This window comes from Thunnus thynnus, chromosome 16 (genome assembly GCF_963924715.1).
Source record: "Thunnus thynnus chromosome 16, fThuThy2.1, whole genome shotgun sequence".
NCBI classification, from domain to species: Eukaryota; Metazoa; Chordata; class Actinopteri; order Scombriformes; family Scombridae; genus Thunnus; species Thunnus thynnus.
Genome location: NC_089532.1, coordinates 3,024,324 through 3,048,160, shown reverse-complemented (window position 1 = coordinate 3,048,160; position 23,837 = coordinate 3,024,324). Strand labels below are relative to the sequence as shown.

The following is a 23,837-nucleotide window of genomic DNA, read 5'->3' as shown; positions in this document are numbered from 1 at the left end:
ACAGGCCCAAATAAATAAATAAAACATCCAATAGGGAAGAAAACTGTTCCCTTCACCCACTCAGTTGTAGTTGCCCAAAATTTTATGTTTTATGCTCCAATTTTTCCATCTTGCTAGAAAATTAAACATATTTCCTTATGAAACTGCTTCTGGTAGCAGCGGTGGAAGAAGTATTCAGATCCTGCATTCAAAATCTGACTTAAGAACACAAATATTATCAGAAAAATGTGCTTAAAGTGTGAAAGAGCTCACTATGCAGGCAGAATGGCCTCCGTCAACGATGCGTTATTGTATATTATGCATTTGTGTTATTATTACTGATGCATTCACTTGTAAGTAACATTTTAATATTATCGATGTCTGCGTCTTTTGACCCATTTTTTTTTTCGGTGCAGGTTTTTAAAATCTGTTTCTGCAAAGTCTCACTAACTATAGCTGCAAAATACATATTGCAAAGTAAAAAAAACAAAATTTCCCTCTGAAATATAGAGGAGTAAAAAATATAAAGTAGCATGAAATTAAAAGATGCAAGTAAAGTACAAGAAGAAGCTCAGACGTGTATTTAACTACAGTCTAACCATTAGTCCCAAGTACAGTTTTAATTGTAATCATGTTTTCAGTAGTTTCACAACATTATATTGACTCAACGTCTAACTATAAGCTTTTTCTGGAGCTTTTAACTGCATCTTCTCATCTGAGGATGAAGTTTGCCCTCTTGTCAGTTCAGTTTATGATAGTAGGTTAATAAACTGGGAAAAACACAAAAGCTATAAATACATTCAATAATTTCAGTGTCCATTAGAAAATACACAATTTTTTAAATTTTGGAGTTATTCACATCTGGCAAAAAACATGACGATAAGTGTCACAGCTCTACCGACAGAATGAAACCTTGAAAAAACATTTTTACTTGTTTAATATTTTATTTACCATCAATTTTAAATGTAGTTGTCCTTCATTTTAGAGGTCTTTATAGGTCCACTCAGTTCATGGTATTTGAATTTTTAACTGGATCCCAAGTCAGACCAGATCCAAATAGTTTGTCAGTGTAATCAGGTCAGCAGCATCCCGCTGTATTACCTCAGGGTTCACACATGTATGTCAGTATGTTTAATGCCCAAATAGATCAGAGAAGGAGAGCTAATTCAACATACATTAATCAACAATGTTAAAATCTTCCATTGATTGTTTTTTGTAAGAATTATCTCATAAGCATCCATCGTAAGCTGTAACCAGCAAACAAAAAGCTCTCAAACACTTAAAGGACCAGTCTGTAGGATTTAGTGGCATCTAGTGGTGAAGTTGCAGATTAAAACAGACTGAATACCCCTCACCTTCACCCCTCCCCTCCAAGCATGTAGGAGAACCTACTGTGGCCACAAAACTAATGAAAAACACCAAAACACGGCCGTCTCTAGAGCCAGTGTTTGGTTTGTCTGTTCTGGGCTACTGTAGAAACATGGCGGTGCAACATGGCGGACTCATTCTAAGGTAACGAAAACACAACAATTCTTATTTTCAGGTGATTATACATTAATTAAAACATACTTATGCAAAGTCTGTTCTGTTAGATGCCACTAAATTCTACATACTGCACCTTTAAAAAAAAAATCAGAACTATATTATGAATAATATTATTATATACAGATACTAATCCTACTTACTGTCATGTCTGAGGACATTTCTCAAGTTATTTTGTATGTTGCAAATGAAATAAAACAAACTTAAAGCCACATTTAAGCTTCTGCACTATTACTGATTACATGTAAGTGTGATTTTCTGCTCTGAATGTTAAATGTTCAAAGTGATCTCGGCTCATAAAAGATGAAATAAATATCATGAGATGAAAAAGGTTAAAAAAAAAACTGGACATTTATTTTGGCAAATAACTGCAGCACACAAACAGCATATTTAAGAAACATTAAAGACGGGCAACAATAAATTAGAAAAACACAAATATTATTCAGTATATTTTCAAGCTTTTCAGCTTTAAAACATGGTGACACTTTCTTTTAGACTATTTTGAATACATGTAAAGCAAAGTGTATGAATTGTACAATATAAATAAATATGTCTTGTTTAAAAAAGCAATAGTCTTGTATAGTTCCAAACTTATTTTATTGCTGCTGCAGATTTGGCATATTTGAGACTAATTAGTAATAACTGTATCATAAAAAACACTGAACTGCTGTGAAACGTCTGTAAATCTTCACTTGATTATCTCAACTTTTGTCTGCTAGTACGAGTAGAAAAATATTCAATTTTTGCTTTAAAAATCAAACATGTGCACGAGCCGGTTTGTCTCATCGTTAACGTGCAAGTATCTGTTATTTTTCACCTGCGACAAACTCATCAATAATTAAAAACCCCACAAAGATCAACCAGTCATCATAAAGATTCTTTAATGTCTCTGTGACTGAGATCGTTTTCCAACAGCCTCGATCGCACACTCACACACACACACACTCACACTCACACTCACACACACACACACACACTCACACACACTCACACTCACACACACACACACACACACACACACACTCACACACACACACACACACACACTTGCACTGCCAATCATGTTATTCCACTCTTTGCCATTTGAGAGCGATGGCTGCTCTCTCAGCGTGTTCCCGCTGTGCCGGGAGGCTCCAGTGACTTCAGGACGTGATGCAGTAATAACAGTCCTCCAGTTTTACACTGTCACAATAATGGACAGAACTGATAAACTGGTAAAAAAAAAAAAAAAAAAACATCAAAGAAACCTTGAACTGTGTCTCCATTTCATACGTACTGTACTTGTTTACAGTGATGAGGGAGTTAATTGCGTATAGTTTTTTTAAAATAATGTACAAGAATTGACATAAAATCAAATTTAACTACTGGCAAAATATATGTTCAATTAAAATTATAAATTGAAAAAATACAACAATGAATTGATCTACTAACAAGTATTATCTGTTTATATCTTATTCCTCTGTGTCGTAGATGTCTGTTGTTGTACAAAATCTAGTGACATGTTCCTTCATCACCATGAACACACACTGTCCTGCTGTCACAAATAGAGAATCAAATGTGGATTCATCCGCCGCTGAAAATAGTCCCCAACAAATAGACTATTTCCTCCAGTTTGACTTAAGTTTGCTAAAAAACTACAGAGCCTGTTTTATAAAATCAAACAATAAATCTGTAAGGTGTTTTTTTAAAGATTTACATCTTCAGTAGGAACCAATGAGCAAAACAAAAATGCAGAACAGTACATCACATTCATGTAAAACCAATCATATAAATATCTAATATTTGTGAAGGTTTCTGATAGTTGACAAATTTATATAGTTTCACTGTATTTCGTCACATCACTGAACCATAACAGTGTCCATCAGCAGTTCACTCATAAAACAAACAGATTTACAGACATGTTTGAGTTTATATGTTGTCACTTGATCACAAAAAACACAAAACATGCTTTGACTGATATGAAATATGGACACAAGGCTGCTTCAACCTGAGAGTTTATGAGTTTCTGTGTGTTGTAAAGAATGTGTATTTATGTTTATATGTTTATATGTTTATGAAGCTGTTTAGAGTTTGAACGTGTATCCAGTGACGTATAGTTCAGTGTGACTCAGAGTTACGTTGCCTTCTTGCTCCGCTGGTAACCGTGTTTTTTATGCGGCCTGGATTTGAGTCTCAAAGCCGAATCGCTCTTCATCGACTCCCTTTTCCCCGCCGTGAGCTCCTCCCCTCCTGGTTTCCATAGCAGCAGCTGAGCGTCCTCCCCGCCGGTGACCAGGGCCTCCCCCACCGCATCCCACAGGAAGCAGCGCACCGTGGAGGCGTGGCCGCCCTCGAGGCTCCTCAGTAGGCGGAGCCCCCCGTCGTCACACTCCATCAGGTGCAGATCTCCGCTTTTCTTCCCGCCGACCACCAGCAGCTTCTGGGCTTCCTCCAGCCACCTCCCCGCCACCAGGTAATCCACGCCGGACCCGTCGGCCAGCGGCGTCAGGCTGCGGGCGTCAGAGGAGCTGAAGATGGTCAGCGGCTCGTCCGTGTCCAGCTGGCCCAGATCCCACAGGTGCAGCCCCTCGTCGTGGCTGAGGCACAGCAGCCGGGTGAAGTTGGCTCCGCACCAGCAGACCGAGCCGGCGGAGGAGTCGCTGTTACAGGTGGCCAGCAGCGCCTCCTCCTCCGCTCCCTGGCTGAGATCGAAAACATTGACAAGGCCGTCTGTGGAGCCGGACGCCAGGCGGTCTTTATCCCGAGGGTGGAAGCGTACCTGTGTGATGTCATCGCTGTGAGACTCAGAATACACCCCGAGAAGACCGCCGCCCGGCTTCCTGGCGTCCCAGAAAACCAGGAAGCTGTCCTCGTCGTTTACCTGCTCGGTGCCAGCGCACAGGAGCGTGTCGCTGCAGCTCAGGTCGAAGCTACAGAAGCTGTGGGACGGATCGCTTTTAAACATCTGGACCGCCGCCGTCCCGGGACGGCGGACGTCCCACGCCCGGACCGTCCCGTCAGCAGACCCAGAGTACAGCAGGTCAGGGGAGGTGCGGGCAAAAGTGACCCCACACAGTGGCCCGCTGTGGCCCCGATACTCTCCCACCAGGTTCAGAGTGTCCTTGTTGTGCAGGTGGACGGTGAAGTTGGAGCAGGACACCGCCAGCAGGCCGGCCGGCTGCAGGGCGACGTCCAGCAGGTAGGTGGGCTCCTCCGGACGAGACCGCCGGGCGATGGAAAGACCTCTGAGCTTCTCGTCCAAATCCTCCATGGAAGCTCAGCGAGACCAGATTCAACCACACTGCACAGGAAAAAGAAATTAACTCATTTAAAGTTGTATTTCAGCCTTTAGTGCATTTATCAGTCGCTCCAGGAAACTGACGGATAGACGGACAAAACAAAAACGATGCCACAGACGGAGCAAAACAATTCCCAAATGTCCCCAAGTGAGGTTTGATTCAGTTAGTTAGAAGAAGTTGATGTTGTTCAGACAGAAAAGTTGGACATAATCTACCTCAAACAAAAAAACGGGCACTTAGGAAATGAAACAATACTTTTATGTTACTGACTTTATCTTAATGGCATTATTGACTGATTTTATTTAGTGCTTATGTTGAGCTGAAATAGAACTTAAGTACATTTTTAGTAGTATAATACAGTTGTTTCTGTGATATGCAGGATGCTTTTAATCGAAGGAAGTGATTACATATGACTCTTTGTTGGTTGTAGTTTTTTTAAAAATCACATTATTTACCTTTGCTTGCAATTTTTCCCCAATTCCTGCAGTTTTAGCACAAAAAGAGCACATAAAACATCACAAATTGTATCGCAATTTCTGAGAAAAGCTGCTGCAAAATCAAACATTTGGAGGAACTGACAACTGGATAAACTTCACCTGCTCTTCTGTGGCAAGACTCCATTCAAAAATCTGATCATTTAACGTTTCCTTGCTTATTGACCATGTCTGTATACATGTTAGGACATAATTTATGCACTTTTTCAAATCACGAGCAACAACTTTGTAATCCGGCCAAGAGTCAGTAAAATATCAGTAATTATTCAAGTAAATCTTTCATGTTTACCACTGATTGGTTATTCTCACCTCTGAAAAATATGCCGAATAACCACAGCATCATATTAAATTTGAAAAAGCTATAAGTAACATGTAAACTAGATGTTTATATGTGAGATGAAGCAAGGAAATGTAAAATATGCTGTTTTTTAAATGGAGTCTGGTTTAAATTCTTCTCTTTAGAGAAAAACGGGCAGAAATGCTGCCAAAATCCTCACCGTGTCATCAGTTCATAAATATTATGTGTGTTATTTTTATCAACCTACCTACTTTCTAGAAATTTCCTGGAAAACAGCCGCCACGTTTTTGGCCTTTTATCGTACAAAACCCCGCAATGTGCCGTGACGTCTTACGAACTACATTAACGTTAAAGTTAATCAATTATCTGCTACAAAAGATCAATGATGTAGTTTACGTTACGTTACTAGAAACCAGGCTGTACTAAACGCATGGAGGATGTACTGTGTTACAGTATTTACGGCCCGCTAGGAACCGTCTCTTCAATAAAAGGTTCCGCTGGGTCGCTGGAAAACAACCAGATATTTAAATAAAGTTAATTTGATCGTATTTTCTCCATTTTTTAAATCTATTTGTATTTTTTAGAGGGGGGTGAATGTGTGTTTTCACCTTCAAATAATTCCTCTGTAGATATATGAAGTAAATAAGTTTCAATACCTAAAAAAAAAAAACCTAAATCCAGGTTAACGGCACCTGAGTTAAGGATAATTGATGGTATTTTCACACTTTATCATGACAATTTAACATTTCAATGCTTATTTCACTCTAGAGGGATTTTGATATTTAAAAAAGATACTCAAAAATTATATATTTTTAAAAACATACAGTATATTTGGCAATACCAAGAGATGACTGAGCAATTAACACAGGGAGACAAAGTATTAGCATGAAAATATGCATAGAAAAACAAAAGTAAAAGTAACCTAGTCATCATATTTTATTTTGTCTTAACCTATAAATGTTCTTAAATGTGTTTTTTAATATTAATCTGAATCTACAAAATAATGTAAGTTATCAAATAAATGCAACTGAGTAAAAAGTATTTGTATTAGTACTATACAACCACTATTAATACTATTTCTAATAATAATAAACTTTATTTATAGTATAAATTTCATTCTTTAAAACAGTGTTATAAAGTGCTTTACAAAGGAAAAACAAAATTAAAACAAATCAACTCAACAGTACGATAAAATCCAGCAAATAAAAGAGCAGAGAAAATGTCTGTTTTACCCTTTAAATACCTGACAAACAGCAACACATCACTTTGATGTAAAAAATTTAAAAAAAAAAAAAAAAAAAAAAAAAAAATCATTAATTTGCAAATTTCTTTATATAAAAAAGTAAATGCTATGTCAAAGTTGGTGCAAAAATGTAATAAAAAGTTAATGAGATTTACAAAGAAAAACTAAATTAATACAAATGAGCACAAAAATATAATAAAATCCAGCAAATAAAAGAAAAGAGACATAAAATGGAATAAAATAACCAAAATACAATAAATTAAGTACAATACATAACTAAGTAATTTGTAAATAAGTGAAATGAAAACAATAAAATAAACCAACTAAACACATAAACAAGTGAAACTGGAAACATGAACACAAATATGTCAGTATATTATTTATTTATTATTATTTTTTTATTATATAACTGCTCTGAGTTGTTTAGTGCAGGTGTGAGTCTCCAGTCCTCCAGCAGGCGGCAGCAGCTGCAGCTCTTCTCTCTCTAGTTGACCCAAATCTGAAGAAGCACAGTTCAGTCACACAGAAACAAAGTAAATGAAACCTCAACTTCAGAGAGAAGAACCTCCAGACTGCAAACAAACACAGAGGCTGAAACCTAGTGGAGTTTTTTTTTTTTAATTATTATTATTGGTCATTTTAGGTTTAAACCAAGCAGGTAGTTCCAGGTCTGAAAAGTGAAGCCAATGTATAAGTGCCTTAAACCTGCATTCTCTCTAATGACCAGCAGGAGGCGACTCCACCGGCTGCAAAAAGAAGTCTGATTGTATTGAAGTCTATGAGAAAATGACTCTACTTCTCGCTTGATTTAATACCTCAGTAAACACTTTCCTGATGAGTTTATGGTCTCAATCATTAGTTTCAAGTCTTCTTCAATACAGCATGATGTTCATTTTGTAAATTATGGTCCCATTTCATTTAAATTTGACAATAAAACAGGGTATGCTTTAGAGTGTGTGATTGACAAGTCGCTACCACAGTGACAACCGTTGGTTAAGTAACATAAACATGGCGTGACCCCAGATTCAGAGTATTTCGCTATTTCAGTGTGTTTTCAGTTCATGAGAGTTCTCCTGCACAATTGTCATAATGTTGAAGCTCAAACCTTTTCATACTTACATTCACTTCTGTTTAAAACATATTGAAAACATAACATTTCTATAAGTTTTCTGTGGACTCTGAGCAGACAGAGAACAATTATGCCTGATTCTGGAAACACCTGCAGGAAAGAAGGTGTAATCATTGTGTGTTTGTAATTATGTCGGCTAACACGAACCAATTAACACACTGAGGTTTTTGGCAGGTTTGGGAACACGAAGCTGCTCTGGAGGCTGAAATAATCTCTGTTTGATTTAAAGGGGACATATTCTGAACATTTCCAGTTCTATATTTATATTCTGGGGCTCTACTGGAATATCTTTGCATCATTTCCAGTAAAAAAAACTCTTTATTTATCTTATACTGGTCCTTTATGCAGCTCCTCAGTTCAGCCTCTGTCTGAAACAGGCCTGATGAGCCCACTCTGTTCTGATTGGTCAGCTTCAGGAAGATTCCTCCAGCTCCAGAGGCTACGTAAACAAACTATAGTAGCAGGATTTCACTTCTTTTTCTCCTCTTCTACTCAAAACATCAACTTCTGAACGACATATGGAGCAGGGTTTTTTTGCCACCCACATTTTGAGAAGACCCGCCCCTACTCTTGCTCTGATTGGCTCTGACCCTGATATTCTTACCCTAACCCAACCATCTCCCTCCTCCTGCCTAAACCTAATCAACAAAGGCAATGAGTACTAGCCAGTCAGAGTAGGGCGGATGGGAAAAAAATAAGGCACATGGAACAACCTTAGCAACATCCTTAGCAACCAAGGCTATGGAACAGACGGCCAGTTTATGGACATGTATGACGAGCCAACGTCAGTTCGTCAGCAAGGCAGAAAAAGAAATGGTTGCGACGAAGCGTTCAGAGCAGGTTGAAGCCCTGACTTTTGACTTGCAGGAAGCATTTTGACATATGAGTTTTGGAACTTTGACCATGTTTAACATCCGACATCAGAACAGGAAATAATTCACAAAAAGCACGATATGTCACATTTAACCTTGAAATTGTGAACCTATCCTTTAATATAGATACAAGTAGGATTCAAAAGCAGATTTGCACAAACTTCTAATCAAGTCACAAATGATATAATAGAAATAAAAATACCCAACACTCATTTTACATGAGGTTTTCTGTGTGTTTTTGTATCCAGCACCTGTCCATCTGAGGTTTTGTGGATGTGCACGTGACCACTGACTTCTTGTAAGGCTGACAAACGGACACACATTCGAGCCTCAGCGGTGTCTTTGATTGAACGTTACTTCAGTTATTTCCAATAAAACACTCACAGAAGTTCCCCCACAGTCCCGTATGCTTTCACTCACTGCCACTCTGGAGAAGAAAAAAAAACAAAAATAAACGTCTTTAATGTTCAGGCCAGCAGCTGCAGTCTGTCTCCTCTGCTGCAGCCGGGCAGCTTTGGCAGAGCGAAGTGGAAAACGGACACACCACATCATCACCACATCATCAGCACATCACCATCTGTGGATGAAAAGTGGCTCAGCAGCGGCAGCAACATAAACACCGAAGAGAATACGTCATTAAAACCTTTATGGTCTTATTCAAACACACAGCTCACATATGCTCTGTCACATATTAGAGGAGGTTAAAGTCGCTGCAAATAACCAGCTGGATGAACTCAGCAGGGGTAGACAAAATAGCACGAACACTTCAGGAAAAAGGGTCTTAAACTTTGAAGGAACTCTGCTCCATGTTGTCATGATTTTTCTTTTGACGTCTGAAATCTTTTTTTTTTTTTTTTTACAGTTTTTGTGGTCGATGCAGCTGCAGTTTGGTTAAAGATGATTAAACGGTCTGTCGGTTCTCCCATCATTGGATTCATTTATATATTTATACGTCCCAGAGTTCAAGATGAGTCATCAAAAATATTTTATGCGATTTACAGGAAGAGAAAATGGAGGGATGATGAGGTAAAAATACCAAAATTAAAAAGCAATTAAAACATGGACACAGCATTAAAGCTTTGGAAAATGTCATTTTTTATTTCAAAGTGTCTTTAAAGGAGAGCTAGGCTAATATGTTAGCGCTCGGTTGCATGAATCAAACATTATCAACAACAGACAGATATGTGGTTGATGCAGCATGTTAGCTGAATAACTAGCGGTAAATACTGACCCAAAACATTTTAACATGAATACACAGAACTTTCAAAACCCAAACTACTACAGGAGCTCATTTACAGCTGGAGTGCAGGACTTGACTCTGATTACTTGACACAGACTTGCAGCAGCTTTCATTCACACCCTGAATCTTTTGATGGTCCACCAGCCGAAAAATGTATTTTTTGATGGTCTACTGAGATTTGTCCCAAAACAATATGCCCGTTACCCAGTACACTACAGGCCTTATCCTGCTGTTGCAGCTGTAAAACAGTGGATAAATGATTTTGACAACTCCCACAAAATAACTAATTTCACTATCAGAATTTGATTTATTTGGTCTGATAACATTTGGAAAGTCTAGAAGAGTCTCATGATTAAACGGCCAGGAATGTCGAGCCCGACATGAGATTTAAAAACTCCTGTGAAATACAGAGAGATTTATCTGGCCATGATAGGCTTTATCAGCATTGTGTGAACTCGTTTGTCAAAGGCTTCAATGTAATGGATGTTATATTTATATGTAAAAATTCCGCTAAAAGAGCCTCAAATCTCAAAGGCGATTCTATGACGGTTGGTTTTTAGCTTTGATTTAAAAATGGTGATAGATGGGAAACAATCTGACAGTGAGGGACTTTTTGATTTTGATTGGGAACGTGCAACAGAGAGACTGATCAGAGGATCTGAGGGGTCTGGATGTAGAATATGGACCGAAGAGATCAGAGATGTCGGCTGGTGCCAAACCGTCCAGAGCTTTAAAAGCGCTATATGTAAGAATGTGAAGCAATTTACATGTATTAATCGCTTTTTATTGCTGATGAATGAATGGATTGTAACGTAACTTAAAAAAATGAGACCTTCCCCGACTTTCTCAGTTGCCTTTTACAGCCTGTGGACTGATTTCTCTCCGGCACCAACAGGATGCAACACTAGCTAACGTTAGCTTAGAAATGGAGTCCGCTAACGTCAACAAATGACTGGCACCCACCCCAACACAGTCAGGTAAGCTAACATTACTGCAAAGCATGTGAAATATATTGCGAAATTGTGGTTTTAGCTGGTTAATTTAATTTAATTTATGAAATTTACATTTAGAACCTTTAAAAACAAATAAAAAGAATCTTAAAATCAATTCTGTATTCCAGTGGTAACCAGTGGAGGGAGGCCAGTACGGGGGTGGTGTGGTCTCTCTGTATTCGGTGCCAGTGAGGAGACTCACCGCTGCAGACGAGACAGGGAGGACTGTCTGACTCCCACATAAAGGGAGTTGCAGTAATCCAGACATGAAGTGATAAAAGAGTGTGAAACTGTTGCTGACTTTATGCTATTTGCCTCAAGACAATTTAAAAGAGACTGAAGATTTTGAGTGTTGCATAGTTTCAGTAGGACAGTTGTGTGTCGTCCGTGTAGCAGTGATAGAGGATGTTGAATTGTAATATAGTTATTACCCTAAATGGTGAAACTTTCCCCCCTATTTAGCATTTAGAAGTTACATAACTTTAATGTTTAAAACAGGGGAAAGTTTTACTGCCAAAAATTTTAGGCATTTTAGATGTTTAGATTCTTATCCATCGTACCATCAGGGAGGCGTCTGCTAGTCCCAAATGTATTCTGGAGCACCACAATGAGCCCAAACATCCAGCCAGAGTCATAAAGAACTATCTTCAGCAACAAGAAGAACAAGGAGTCCAACAACCGACCTGCCGACTACCTGAAACACTGAGAACTGCTGCTGTTTTAAAGGCAAAGCTGCTCACAGAAAATATTGATTAACTTTAGATTTCTGCTGTTTACCCAACTTTGTATCAAGTTAACTGATAAATAAAAACTATTCATGGCATCGTCTCTTTACTTTTACTGCCTAAAACTTTTGCACAGTGCTGTAAATATATAAGAACACAACTCAGGATAGATTTATGGAAGAGTGTTGATGTCAGAGAAGTACATCAAACTTTTTTTTTTCCAATGTTGTGTCTACATGCACAATGGTGACAATTCAAATATAGCTGTTTGGTATATAAACATACATACATAGTGAATCTGAAATATACGAAATATTCAAATAAAATGTAATTGCACATAATTAGAAATATTCCGACCTGGTGCCGGTGTTTACTGAGCAAGTTATTGATAAGTGAAATACTCATGAATTCTCTCCACACAGTGTAAACAATCATAGAACACAGTCATATATCTAGTAAATGGTTTATAACACACTATAATATAGCTGTAAGCAGATATATGTGTTTATTAATGTATTTGTCAACAACTGTAACTCCTCCTGTGGACACACTGCTGTATGGTAGTAAAACACAGTTGTAATAATATGATAGAAGTTATAATTATTGCTAAATATTGAACATTAATACAATGGTTCACACACTTTTTTGGACCCTTCATAAGATTTTTTTGTCATGTGTTACAAACTGGCTCAGAGTCAGTGACAAATAAGGGAATCACACATGAATAAAGCTTCTAAAAAATGAGATTTATTGTCAACTTAATGTTAGATATAATAATGTCAGTCATGAATGCAGCGTATGGATGAGTGAAGTATGCAATGCATGCAAGCAAAACAAAACAAAACAAAACAAAAGTCTAACGCATCTGGCTGTTGGAAGCCCGGAAGGAAGAGAGAAAGAGGTTAACAAAGAAGACATTTAAATAGTCTGCAGGTCTAAACTACCCTGACTACCCTGACGTCCTCTCCAACCCGCCCGCTGGCTCCTGAGCCAAGAAACCAAAGCAACCTCTTAAGCAAAAGGCAGAGAGAGGGACATCACACATGTAACCCCTCCTGACAAAACATGCAAGCCACAAAGTGTGTTGTGTTTCTGTATTCTTCTACGTGTATTTGTTAAATGCTCAAAAGGAGAAGTCCATCTAAACAAACCTCACATAATTCATATCATAACGAAATGAGTCCCTGTAAGCCTTCAAGAAATAATATAAGGACCAGTGGAGGATTTAGTGGCATCTAGTGGTGAAGTTGCAGACTGCAGCCAACTGAATACCCCTCCCCTCACTAGAACTGCCAAACACTGGCTGTTCGATTTGTCCACTCTGGGCTACTGTACAATCATGGTGGTCCATCCCTCTGTAGATATAAAGGTGATTATACACTAATTAAAACATACTTTCTGCCAAGTCCGTTCTGCTAGATGCCTCTAAATTCTACAGACTGCACCTTTAAAGAAAAGGCAGTACGTTATTTCATTTTGTCATAATTTTATTTCAGTAAATTTCACACAAACAATCAGACAAAATACAGCCTCATTTTGAATCATAGATCAAATCCAACAATAAAATCTGCAGATATAAAAAAATACTGTGAAACTGCATAAATGGTCCTCTGACGTTTCACACCTGTCAGATCAGGACACGACGGAACAACTGAAACTAGTTTTAAAGTTGAAAAAAAAAAAAAAAAAAAAAGGAAAACATGAAGGATTTTATCCCAAAATGAAAAATCTGACGCGTCTGCTGAAAAGCAGCTGAATTGATTTTCCTGAAATAGATTTGTGGCATTTTGGAATAAAATCCTTCAGTTTGACAAAACAAATGAATCAATGGTGGATTTTTCTTTTCTTTTCTTCTTCTTTTTTGGACAAAGAAACAAAACTCAGTGACTCATTTACACATTTTTTTCTCTCATGCAGACAGTCAGTGAATGCAGGTTAAGATCAAATACTTTTGAATTCAGTTCACATTCACATAGAAACGACTCAATGACTCACTCGTTGCTAATTTAAGAGGCAGTAATTAAAGAGCAACAGTGTGAGAAACCGAAAAAAATCTGCTCAACAGGCAGGTTTGAATTTATAAAATGTAATTATCAACCAGGAAAAAACATTTATGCAGAAACAAAGTGCAAAAGGCAACATGACAGGAAAGAAAACAAATGTCAGGACCACAGTTTTCACACAAAAGATGAAATCTTCACCTTCCTGAACGACAATAAAAGGCACTAAAGGGAAGCGTGGAGCAGAGTTCAGCTAACAGAGCTACAGCTACACAGTTCAAACACTTTAATATTTGGTCATTGTAAGAAAGAATTTATTTAAAGTCATTTCTCTGAGATCCAGTATTACAAGAAGAAAGAAAATGCCTCAAAGGACACAAACACGTCCATGTTTTTTTCCATTTAGCACAAAGCCGGTTCCTCAGCAGCCAAACTGTGACTTTTCCAACAAAACATCATTTAAGTATTTAACTAATAAATCTAATAAACTCCCTGATGGTTCATAGATCATGAGCATAAGAGAGGACGTAGTGGTGCTACGAACATGTAGGTAATACAAGCACTTTAACAAACGTGGTGTTTTAGAAGTGCTGAGTGGTTTAACAGATGTTTGGGTTTATAAAAACAGAGTTTTGGGATTCTACAAAACAGATCAAATTTAGAATAACAAATGAAATTTTTGATTTTTACAAATTTGGGGATTCTACAAAACAACAAAATTCTACCAAATAACAACCCACCAAATGAAAGAAAACTGGGATTGTAACATAAAATTTTTGATTTTGACAAATTTTATATTTCAACCAAATAACTAAATGAAATTTAGGTTTCTCACACATTTTGGGATTATATCAAACGACCAAATGTGGGAATGCTAGTATAATTTAAAAAAAAATTTAACTAATTTTATGGGTTCTAACAAATAATTCAAATTTGGGATTGTATAACAATCTTTTGAATTCTACTCAATAACAACATTTTGGAATCTAACAAACATTTTAACATAACATCTTTAACAATTTTTTTTGATTCTGTCCAATAACAAAATTTGGGATTACAACATGAAATGCAGGTGTATCACAATTTTTGGGATTATAAAATACCAAATGACAAATTGTAATGGGATTGTAACAAATAATATTAGTAAATTAAGATTATGACAACATTTGGAGATTCTAAAACTTCAGATCAGGATTACAACAAACTGCTTCATCGGTATTATAAAAAAAATTTTTTTAAAAAGGATGCTGTACAAAATTTTTGAATTACAACAATTTTGGGATATGGGAGCTCTATAACTATCAGGGAGCGTATCTTAAATTTATGTCACAGGTTATTCTGTTGCCAAATTTAATTAATTATGACTATTGTAATAAACTATTTAATTGCTGCTGTGCACATCTGCATTATACATTATAAACTTAATTGTGACTTTTAACTGAACAAACACACACATTACTTTGAGCCGGCCTCAACCAAACAGACACAGGTTACCACGGTTTTACTCAGTTCAGTCTAACACACAAACACACACTGGTGAACTTGAACGTGAGTAGTGGTGGTGGTGGTGATCTTGTGGAAACAGTCCTCTTCACAATAGAAACATAATCATCATCATCACCGTCAGGAAGTTTGGTTTAATCTCATTTATCAATCTCATTTCCCAAATCTCTCCTCCATCTGCGGAGGAAACATCCTCCTGCCGGGATATAAATACCAGAGCCGGCACATGTTGAACCGCTTACAGCTTCTCACTGAATAGATCACTGCAGTCCTCACTTCATCTGATCAGTTTAGATGAAGGTAAAAAAAAAATCTATTTTGTGCCGGTGACCGGACAACAAGGTCAAAAATCACAAGACATGAAAAGGTTTTGTGAGGAAGTGGAACTGGAAGTACTTCCTAAAAATCTAGTGATATTTTAGACTGTTTACACAAACATGAACCAACCACAGGATTTACAGAAGTTGTGTTTTTGTTGATCAAACAAAAAAAAAAGCGAAAAGGGACAAACTTCCCTTTTCGCCTGTGCAGAGAGGAAACCACATTCAGACAAAAAAAACAAAGACAAACACTTCAACATACAGAAATATGTTCGTGCACAAGGCAAGGCCACAGGATGTGAAAACGAGCCGGGCGTCCTCCTTCCAACTGACCAATCACAGCCTGACAAGCTCCCAGGTGACGCTGATCAATCAGCCAATAAAACTCAAGTTCAAGTTGGTTTTTTTTTCTTAACGATTTAAATCACCGAAAAAACTGAATTATTAATGAGTCGATTGACAGAAAACAGGTTGTTAGAGAGTAACTAAACAGTGATGTCACAGCGTCCTGGACGCCGCCGCCGCCGCAGCAGGTGACAGAAAGAAGATTATCAGGAGGGTTCAGTTACTTACAGTGAGGATTTGCTGCCATTTTCTCTTTTATATCAATGCAAATTGAGATTCTTTGGACAGTTTAAGATGTTACTGTGTCAACGATCATCTTTTTTTCTCCTTTAGTGCATTTCAGAGTTTTCTTGTCTCGTGTTATTTGTGCAAATTAAGAAACTAATAAAAAGTAATTGGTCGGACAAAACTGTAATCAACAGATTACTCAAGAATAAAAAAAACTGCTAGTTGCAGTTCTAAATTAAATATAGAAAACAAACTATGTGGCATAAATAATTTCATCCTCTTGCAACAGTGGCAGGACTTAATTACTTTATTCATTAATCTGCTGATTATTTTATTTGATTAGTTCCATTAGTCGATTAGTAAAATGTTATAATTTCCCACAACTTGAGATGTTTTCAAATGTCTTGTTTTATCCGACCAACAGTTCAGAAATTCAGTTTACTGTCATTTATGTCAAAGAAAAGCAGCAAATCTTCACATTTGAGGAGATGAAACCTGTGAATGTTTTATATTTTGACATCGACTAATCAATTAATTGACTAATCGTTACAGTTCTACTGGGAATACTTCAAATCCTTTAGCCACTTTTAGCATTTTACCGACTCAATCAACTTTTCTTTGCAGTTTTTTCAAAACTTTGCAGTCGACCAACCAGTAAAAAAACTGCAGGTGTGATTGCAGGTAAATTACACGTTAATCTCCGCTCTGGTCTTCAATTAGACTTTAACCGTTCTTCTGGAAGAAAAATACAAAATCTGACCTCGACTTCACCTTCCTGCCCGGCTCGGGGGAGGGAGGAGGAGGAGGAGGGGGGGGTGCAGTGCATTCTGGGAACAGTGCATTCATATTAGGACAGTACCGTACACAACAACAACAACAAAAACAACATCATACAAGTCACCTTGTAACACACAGCTTCCTGCTTGAACCTGCCTGCAAATTAAGACTAAAGAAAAGTTTTTGTTTTCTTGGGACTTGATGAAATGTCGCCAGCAGGGGGCAGCAGCAGCAGCAGCACCTGAACGCGCCCTCGAGCAAGGCACTTCACCCACAACTGCCGCAGTGGATGATAAAGCAGGGAACATCTGTCTGTGTGTGTGTGAATGAAAACATCAGGTCCAGATGTTCAGTCATTATTGCCTTTGAGGAAAGTGATTTAACACTCTCGGAGCAGCTGGACAACGAAATGCTCGACACCAAAACAAAATGAAAACCTCCCTCTGATAATATTCTGGTGAAATTCAACTTATTCTTACTTATATATATATTTCTATATTTTTTATATTTAAAAAAAAAAAGAAGAGATAAACTAGAAATCTTAACACAAGGTTCACTTACGAGCTTTTTCCAGGGCTTTCAACAACAGTTAGACCAATAAAAAAGTTTTTATTAGTCTTGAGATGATTAGTTGATTGACAGAAAATTAAATTGGCAACTATATTATTAATCAATTCACAATTTCCGTCTTTTTTAAGGAAAAATGTCAAACATTTTCTGGTTTCCAGTTTCTCAAATATGAGGATTTGCTGGTTTTTATTTGACGTATATGACATTAAATTGAATATATTTCTGTTTTGGCCAAAACAAGCGAGTTGAAGAGGTTAACCGATTAACTGAGAAAATAACTGGCTATCGTGTTAGTTGCAGCCCGAGCTGATATACAGTATATGCCACTAGTAGCTTATAGGATACATCGGTATTTCAGTACGTGTCTCTTGATAAGTGAGAAGGAACTGAAGAACAGAAATGCCGAAAATGTTTGAAAACGTTAATAAACAATGATGCCGTTACATAGTTCGTCCACTAGAGAGCGCTGACAGGTGTTTCGCTCATCTCGGTCACAATTATTTAAAAATAAACGTTTTTTTTAAGGGATTCTTATGAAGAGTGTTTGTACGTTTTATATTAATGTAAGAAAACATTAATATCAGCTAATATATTTTTGTTGGATTTTTTAAAAACTCTCCAGTATCAGTCAGTCTGTACTTTCAAATGCGTCTCATGATTTTCATCTATGCAGTTTGCTTACGTAACATCCTGCAAAAAGCTAAACGAGCCTTTTTTTCCACCAAACCTGTTCTGTACTGAACTCACTTTCACACTCAAATTTCTCTTTGACTCAACTCTCTTAAAAGGAAAATTCAGGTACTTTCCAGCCTTCAACAGCTGATCCAGAGAGTTTGATCACTGACAAAAGTTTGAAATGATTCCTGTAAAATTTCAGTGTATTTGTAAAGCTTCAGGAGGCGGAACGGCCTCGATTACGAGAAGAAGAAATAAGTATTTTTTTGAGCTTTTGTCTGTTACTAACGTGTCACTGAGCACGGCTCCGGCAGTGAAGACTGATGAACTCATAACCTGAGTGGAAATCCTGCTCAGGTTTAAGATAAAAAACCCTCGAAACGACTGACAGGAAACATCATACGTGCTGGAAAAAACACATCACTGTGATGATGATGATGGTTTTCCTCGTGTTCCTTTACGGTTACAGCTGGAGCAGTGAACTAAATGCAACGTTTGACTTTTTCATGACTCTCTGATGGTCTGTGAACCTTAAAGAAATCCTACAATTTGCAGAAACTGTTTGCTTTTTTTAAAAAAAATCAAACAGCAGCTGTGTTGTCATCTAAGAAAACCAGAGAACTCTTGGTCACTTCTGAAGAAATATATAAAGCAGGCACAGGAGAGAAAAAAAAAAAACAACTATCAATAAAAGTCTGATTGGTCCTTACAGGTATTGATTGATCAGTGAGTTCACACTGGAGGAGGGTTTATGTGTCATACTGTGACTCGGCGGTAGCGTGGGAGGACGACAGCAGGAGTCGAAGTCCACACGGACGCTGACGGGAGCCCAACTATGAATGAAAGCAGACGTTTCCTGAGGTCAAACTGTGGTTTAAACACCTGATAAAAATGTTTGTTTTATAGGACTCGTTAATCTTGACAAATTAAGCCCAGGCCTGTTCTGTAACAGAACAGAAACTCTTACATAAATAAAATGAGCTCTAAATATAGATTCGGTTTATAAAAACAGATAATAATAATAATGTTGCAGTACTTTACTAGAGTGAACTGAGTTCATACTGGCAGATGAATAACAGAGACGTGTGTTTCATTATAATCCGTTGATAACTTGGTGAATTAATGAATCAATATTGAATTTAAATTATGCACCTTAAACTCAAGTTAAAATATAAAATGAAGAAAAAAAATCAGGAAATATGAGGATTAATGATTATATTTCAAGTCATTTTTAGATTTTTAGGTGCTACACTTAAACTTTAATGATTTTTGATTGTTTTTCTCTGAGTCATCAGTTGTAAAGAATTAATAAAGTTATAACAGCTTTTTTAAAATGTATCAATTTATGAATTGATTGTAATTAAACACACTAAAAGTCTATAATTATTCCTGTTGGTTTGTCACAACAGCAGATCAATACTGTTTAAAAACTCATTTATGAAATGGATCTTTTGCTCAAACGTCTGGTTATTGTGACGCTGCTGGTATTGTTTTGATTTAAGCAGCTGGAGCTACAATATCTGACTGTTCTGCATTTACTTCACAAGAAAAAAAAAACTTTCTAACATCTGTACTGCCCGTTTAAGAAAGCTACAAAATGATATAATTTGAAAAATATTTGTTTATCTTTTTGTTTTTCGCCTGAGTCTGCGTCATCTTCCTCCCTCTCGTCGTCTCGACCGTCAGCGATCCACGCGTCTTCCCTCCTGAGAGCGGCGTTATCTGCGCCACTTCCTCCCCTCCTGGCACGAGGAGATAAAAAAGCTCCTCTGCACAGGAAGTGGGCGCATGCCATCGAGAGCATCTCCATGTTCGCAAACAGGAAGTCAGATTTACAGTGTCGGGAAAAAAAAAAAAAAAAAAAGCTGAGCCAAGCTTACAGATTCCTGTCATCCTGACACTCTTATAAAAAAAAAAAAAAACTATTAAAAACCTCTCTGTACACTTCCCAAACAAAGTGACGCTTCCTTCCTTCCTTCTGGATCATATGTGCCGGGTCATTGTTGCTTTTCCTCCCATCGGCTCACAGGGAGAGAGATCAATCTCAGAGCAGAGAGAACAGACGATACATTTGTTGGAATAAAGACAGAGACAGAGCGGGCGGGCGGGGGGGGGGGGAGCCCTTGAGGAAAATACTGTACATGTGCGATCAAACACCTCAAAAAAAGGATCTGATTTCTGTCTATTTCAGTTACGCAGGTAACTTTAAACACAGGGGTGTCCGCTGCACAGGGAGGGGAGGGGGGGTCAAAGGCTGAAGTCCACTAGGACAGGAATAAGGTAAATTATAAGGATCTTATTGCTTTGAGAGGAAGATAAAATATTAAAAAGCTTCCAGATAAAGAACCACACAAAGTTTAAACAACTGACGCATCAGTTTTAAAGAGTTTTTTTTTCAAGTACAAAACCTCCTCTGAGTGCAGACGCTGAAATGTTGCCTTTAGATGCTGCAGAAATCTGTACTTGTGTGGTTCTTTGCCTGAACTCTTAATAATAATAATCATAATAATAATAATAATAACACTAATAATATTGAAAATACTAAGACACAGGTAATCTATCAGTAGCGATCAGTGGCGTTTCTAATCTTTCAGAGGCCACTTTTTAAAATTTTTTTTTTTTTTTGCAATTAAGCTGGTAGAGGAGGAGGAGGAGGAGGAGTGGATGTTCAGCTGTCGCAGTGTCTTCTGGGAGATCAGGAGGAGCAGGTTCGTTTGATTTTTAAATAAATCTAAAGAACAGAACAGAGAGATATCACCTCTGCCGCGGGTAGAAGTGATCAGTCGAGGCTGTCGGGAGACGCTCGGCTGCTCCTGGTTTCTCTCTTCCTGAACGCCGAAGCGAGCCGACAGGTGACGAAACTGAAAAACATCCAGATCTGCGTTTAGGCTTTAATTCACCTTTTTGTCAGTCCCGACCCAGCGACCTCTGGCCAGGAAAAGGGGTTCTGGACTGAAAAGGAAAACTGATCTGATAACAGCGTTAGGTGAAAACTCGGGAGGGTCACTTCACTGGTTTTCTAGCTGGCGACTGAGCAGGCAGCCAATCAGGAAAGCTGCATGTAGCTGAAGAGCAGAGGGACCAGGAAGAGGACGTTGAAGCCCACCGTCCCGTACACGATGTAGCGGTAGGGCAGCTCCACCTCCATGTGCTGCCTGGCCTTCCTCACGTCCCCGCCGGGCAACCCGACCAGCCGGCACACCAGCGGGATGGTGACGGCCTTCATCAGCGCCCGCGTGGCCACCAGCACCAGCACGCCCAGGGCGAATCGCAGCATGGCCGCGCCCATCAGGCCGGCGCTGAGGGCGGGCATGGAGAGCGGGAGCTGGTCCGGCGAGGGGTCGGGCATCACGCCCAGGTAGTGGTTGACGTGGGAAGCCAGGGCGACGCCGGCGCCCGTCCCCAGGATCTGAGCGGTGTCGCCCCGCGAGGTGCTCCAGGTGTCCAGGGTGAAGGAGAAGAGGCCCAGGCCCAGGTGGAGGGAGATGATGATGAGCGGGGCGTAGCGGCACGTCAGGTTGAAGCCGTCGATCAGGTCCAAGGCCGGCAGGAAGAAGAGCAGGATCAGGACGCTGTACAGGACGCCGACCATGACGTCCTGGAGGACAAACAGACACACACAAGGTTACAGGATTCAACTGACACGATCATCCGGACTGAAACACACACAGACGAGCGTCTATATTTAGTGTTTAGTGTCACACTTTCTCAACGGAAGACAAACATCCGTTGGCGTCCTGACAGTGACGGTTCAGGTGTTTTTATTTCTCACAATCATTCATCCTGACAGACTGTTATTACCACAGAAAACACCAAACTCTGACACTAAAACCACGGCTCATAATACGATCATCAGGCTTTGTGGGTTTGTTCATGTCTTTTTGCTTTACGATGGTCCTGAAAGATGATATTTTTGTTGTCTTGTTTGTACAAAATAATAACTTCTGTCCCACAATATGGATTTCTTTTAATTCTCTTCTTAAAATATACTTGAGTTTGCTTTTTCTTTTCTTTTTTCTTTTTAAAACCTCATGACTTTATGATTTGTCTGTTTTATTTTGCTGCCTTTGTGAAGCACGTTGTAATGTGGATTTTGTGGAAATGTGCTTTATAAATAAAGATTATTATTATTATTATTATTATTATCTGAGATCTTGTGTGCAAAAGAGAACTTGGATCATCTTGTGTGAGCGAGATACTAACTGAGCATTAACTGTGTCTGTGTTGTATCGACTGACTGCAACTAACATTTATCTTCATTATCAATTCATCATGTGACAAAACATGTAGAAAAAAAAAATTCTTTAAGTAAAAGAAATGTTTCTGGTTTTGTTTGAGCAACAGTTCAAACCTGAAAATGTTGAGTTTACAATGATGTAAACAAAAAGCAGGAACTAGTGAATGATTACTTTTCTGCTGATCGACTATTAGATTAGTGGTTTCGGCTGATATGTAACTAACTGATGTCACCTGGCTGCACGCTGAATTTACCCTGACATGACAATAAATAAGACTGATTGATTGATTGATTGATATCCTGCGTAAACGTGGACGCTGACAGACACAACGTATCAGCTGATTCTGTCATTTAATTTCATTCAGTCGAGTTCAAAGACGATTAAACTTTATTTAAACATATCAATGAGACAGAATTTTTTAAATGTTTGTTTGTGATTTCCTGCTGATGGATAAAAGGAAGCTGAAAAACGTTGCCGGGAAACAGGAAATCAGCGAGTTCAACATGGCGGTGAACAAAGGTCATCACGGCCGTTTATTTGTTGACCCCAGTAACAAACTGACAGTCGGCTTCCTGCTCTCATTTCAACTGTATGTGAGGATTTAACCTTTCAGATTTGTTCCTCAGTTAACCCGCTGAGTTCTTATTTCTGAACTGATGAGTCAGAGATGTTCTGCACTTTTTGCATCTTGTCAGCATCTTTGTTATTTTTAGCAACACGTTTTTAGTAAGAAGCACATGTTTCTGTGCTTTTATTACTCACATTAACATTACTTTGCAATTATCAAACCAAATCTCCGCTAGAAAGAACTCATCTGAGGCCACAACTAACAATTATTTTCATTAGCCATTAACCTGCTGATTATTTTCTTGATTAAATTAATTGTTTTGTCTGTAAGATGTCAGAAAATAGTGAAAAATCGCGGCGTCTTCACGTCTTTTTTTATACAAAAGTCAAAGCTTCAAATCCTCAAATTTGAGAAGCTGCAACCAGAAAATATTTGGCATTTCAAATTAGCAGCTCAAGTATTTATGATTTAAAACTGATAAAAATCAAAATGCACAAGGATAAGATTTTCTATATTTTTCATATTGTGAACTGATTTACTAACAAGTATTGTGTGCGTATCAAAGCCTGATATATCTTCTTCTTCTTCTGTGCCGTAGACCTCCGTTGTTGTTAATGTTTCTTCATTACGAAGATTACTGTCATGGTTATTTTAGAAATGGCTCCAAAGACTAATAACAGCGACTGTGTTCCTGCACATGCTCAGTAGCGTCTGTCTTACACAGAACTTCTCTCCGGAGACTGAAAACATGATGCTGTTATTAGTTTTTGGAGCCGTTTCTAAACAAACTAACATGAGCGAACTCTCCATTGCAGCGGTGT

At 38.2% G+C, this 23,837-nt stretch overlaps 2 protein-coding genes across 5 annotated transcripts in view; both read right to left on the bottom strand.

The window, feature by feature from the left end:
* Window positions 1-2,227: 2,227 nt before the first annotated feature.
* wdr89 (WD repeat domain 89) lies at window positions 2,228-6,105 on the bottom strand. Of its 4 annotated transcripts, none has more exons than XM_067614586.1 (3): window positions 5,843-6,105; window positions 5,255-5,280; window positions 2,228-4,801 (listed from the first exon to the last, which is right to left on the bottom strand). In XM_067614586.1, exon 3 carries the CDS (start codon window positions 4,769-4,771, stop codon window positions 3,635-3,637), a length of 1,137 nt encoding a protein of 378 aa, XP_067470687.1. In that variant the 5' UTR covers window positions 4,772-4,801; window positions 5,255-5,280; window positions 5,843-6,105; the 3' UTR covers window positions 2,228-3,634. The 4 variants fall into 4 exon arrangements, with proteins under 4 accessions (XP_067470687.1, XP_067470686.1, XP_067470688.1 ...); XM_067614585.1 differs by having other exon boundaries at window positions 5,839-6,103; XM_067614587.1 differs by lacking the exon at window positions 5,255-5,280 and having other exon boundaries at window positions 5,843-6,103.
* Window positions 6,106-13,465: 7,360 nt separating this feature from the next.
* sgpp1b (sphingosine-1-phosphate phosphatase 1b) overlaps window positions 13,466-23,837 on the bottom strand; it is a 34,425-nt gene continuing 24,053 nt past the window's right edge. Inside the window, exon 3 of the mRNA XM_067614710.1 lies at window positions 13,466-21,808. Coding sequence (XP_067470811.1) covers window positions 21,257-21,808 — 552 coding nt within the window. The 3' untranslated portion in view covers window positions 13,466-21,256. The remainder of the gene's footprint in view (window positions 21,809-23,837) is intronic.

What these genes read in the sequence shown, in the direction of transcription:
- wdr89 (XM_067614586.1), bottom strand. Translation starts at nt 4,771, where the DNA reads ATGGAGGATTTGGACGAGAAGCTCAGAGGTCTTTCCATCGCCCGGCGG.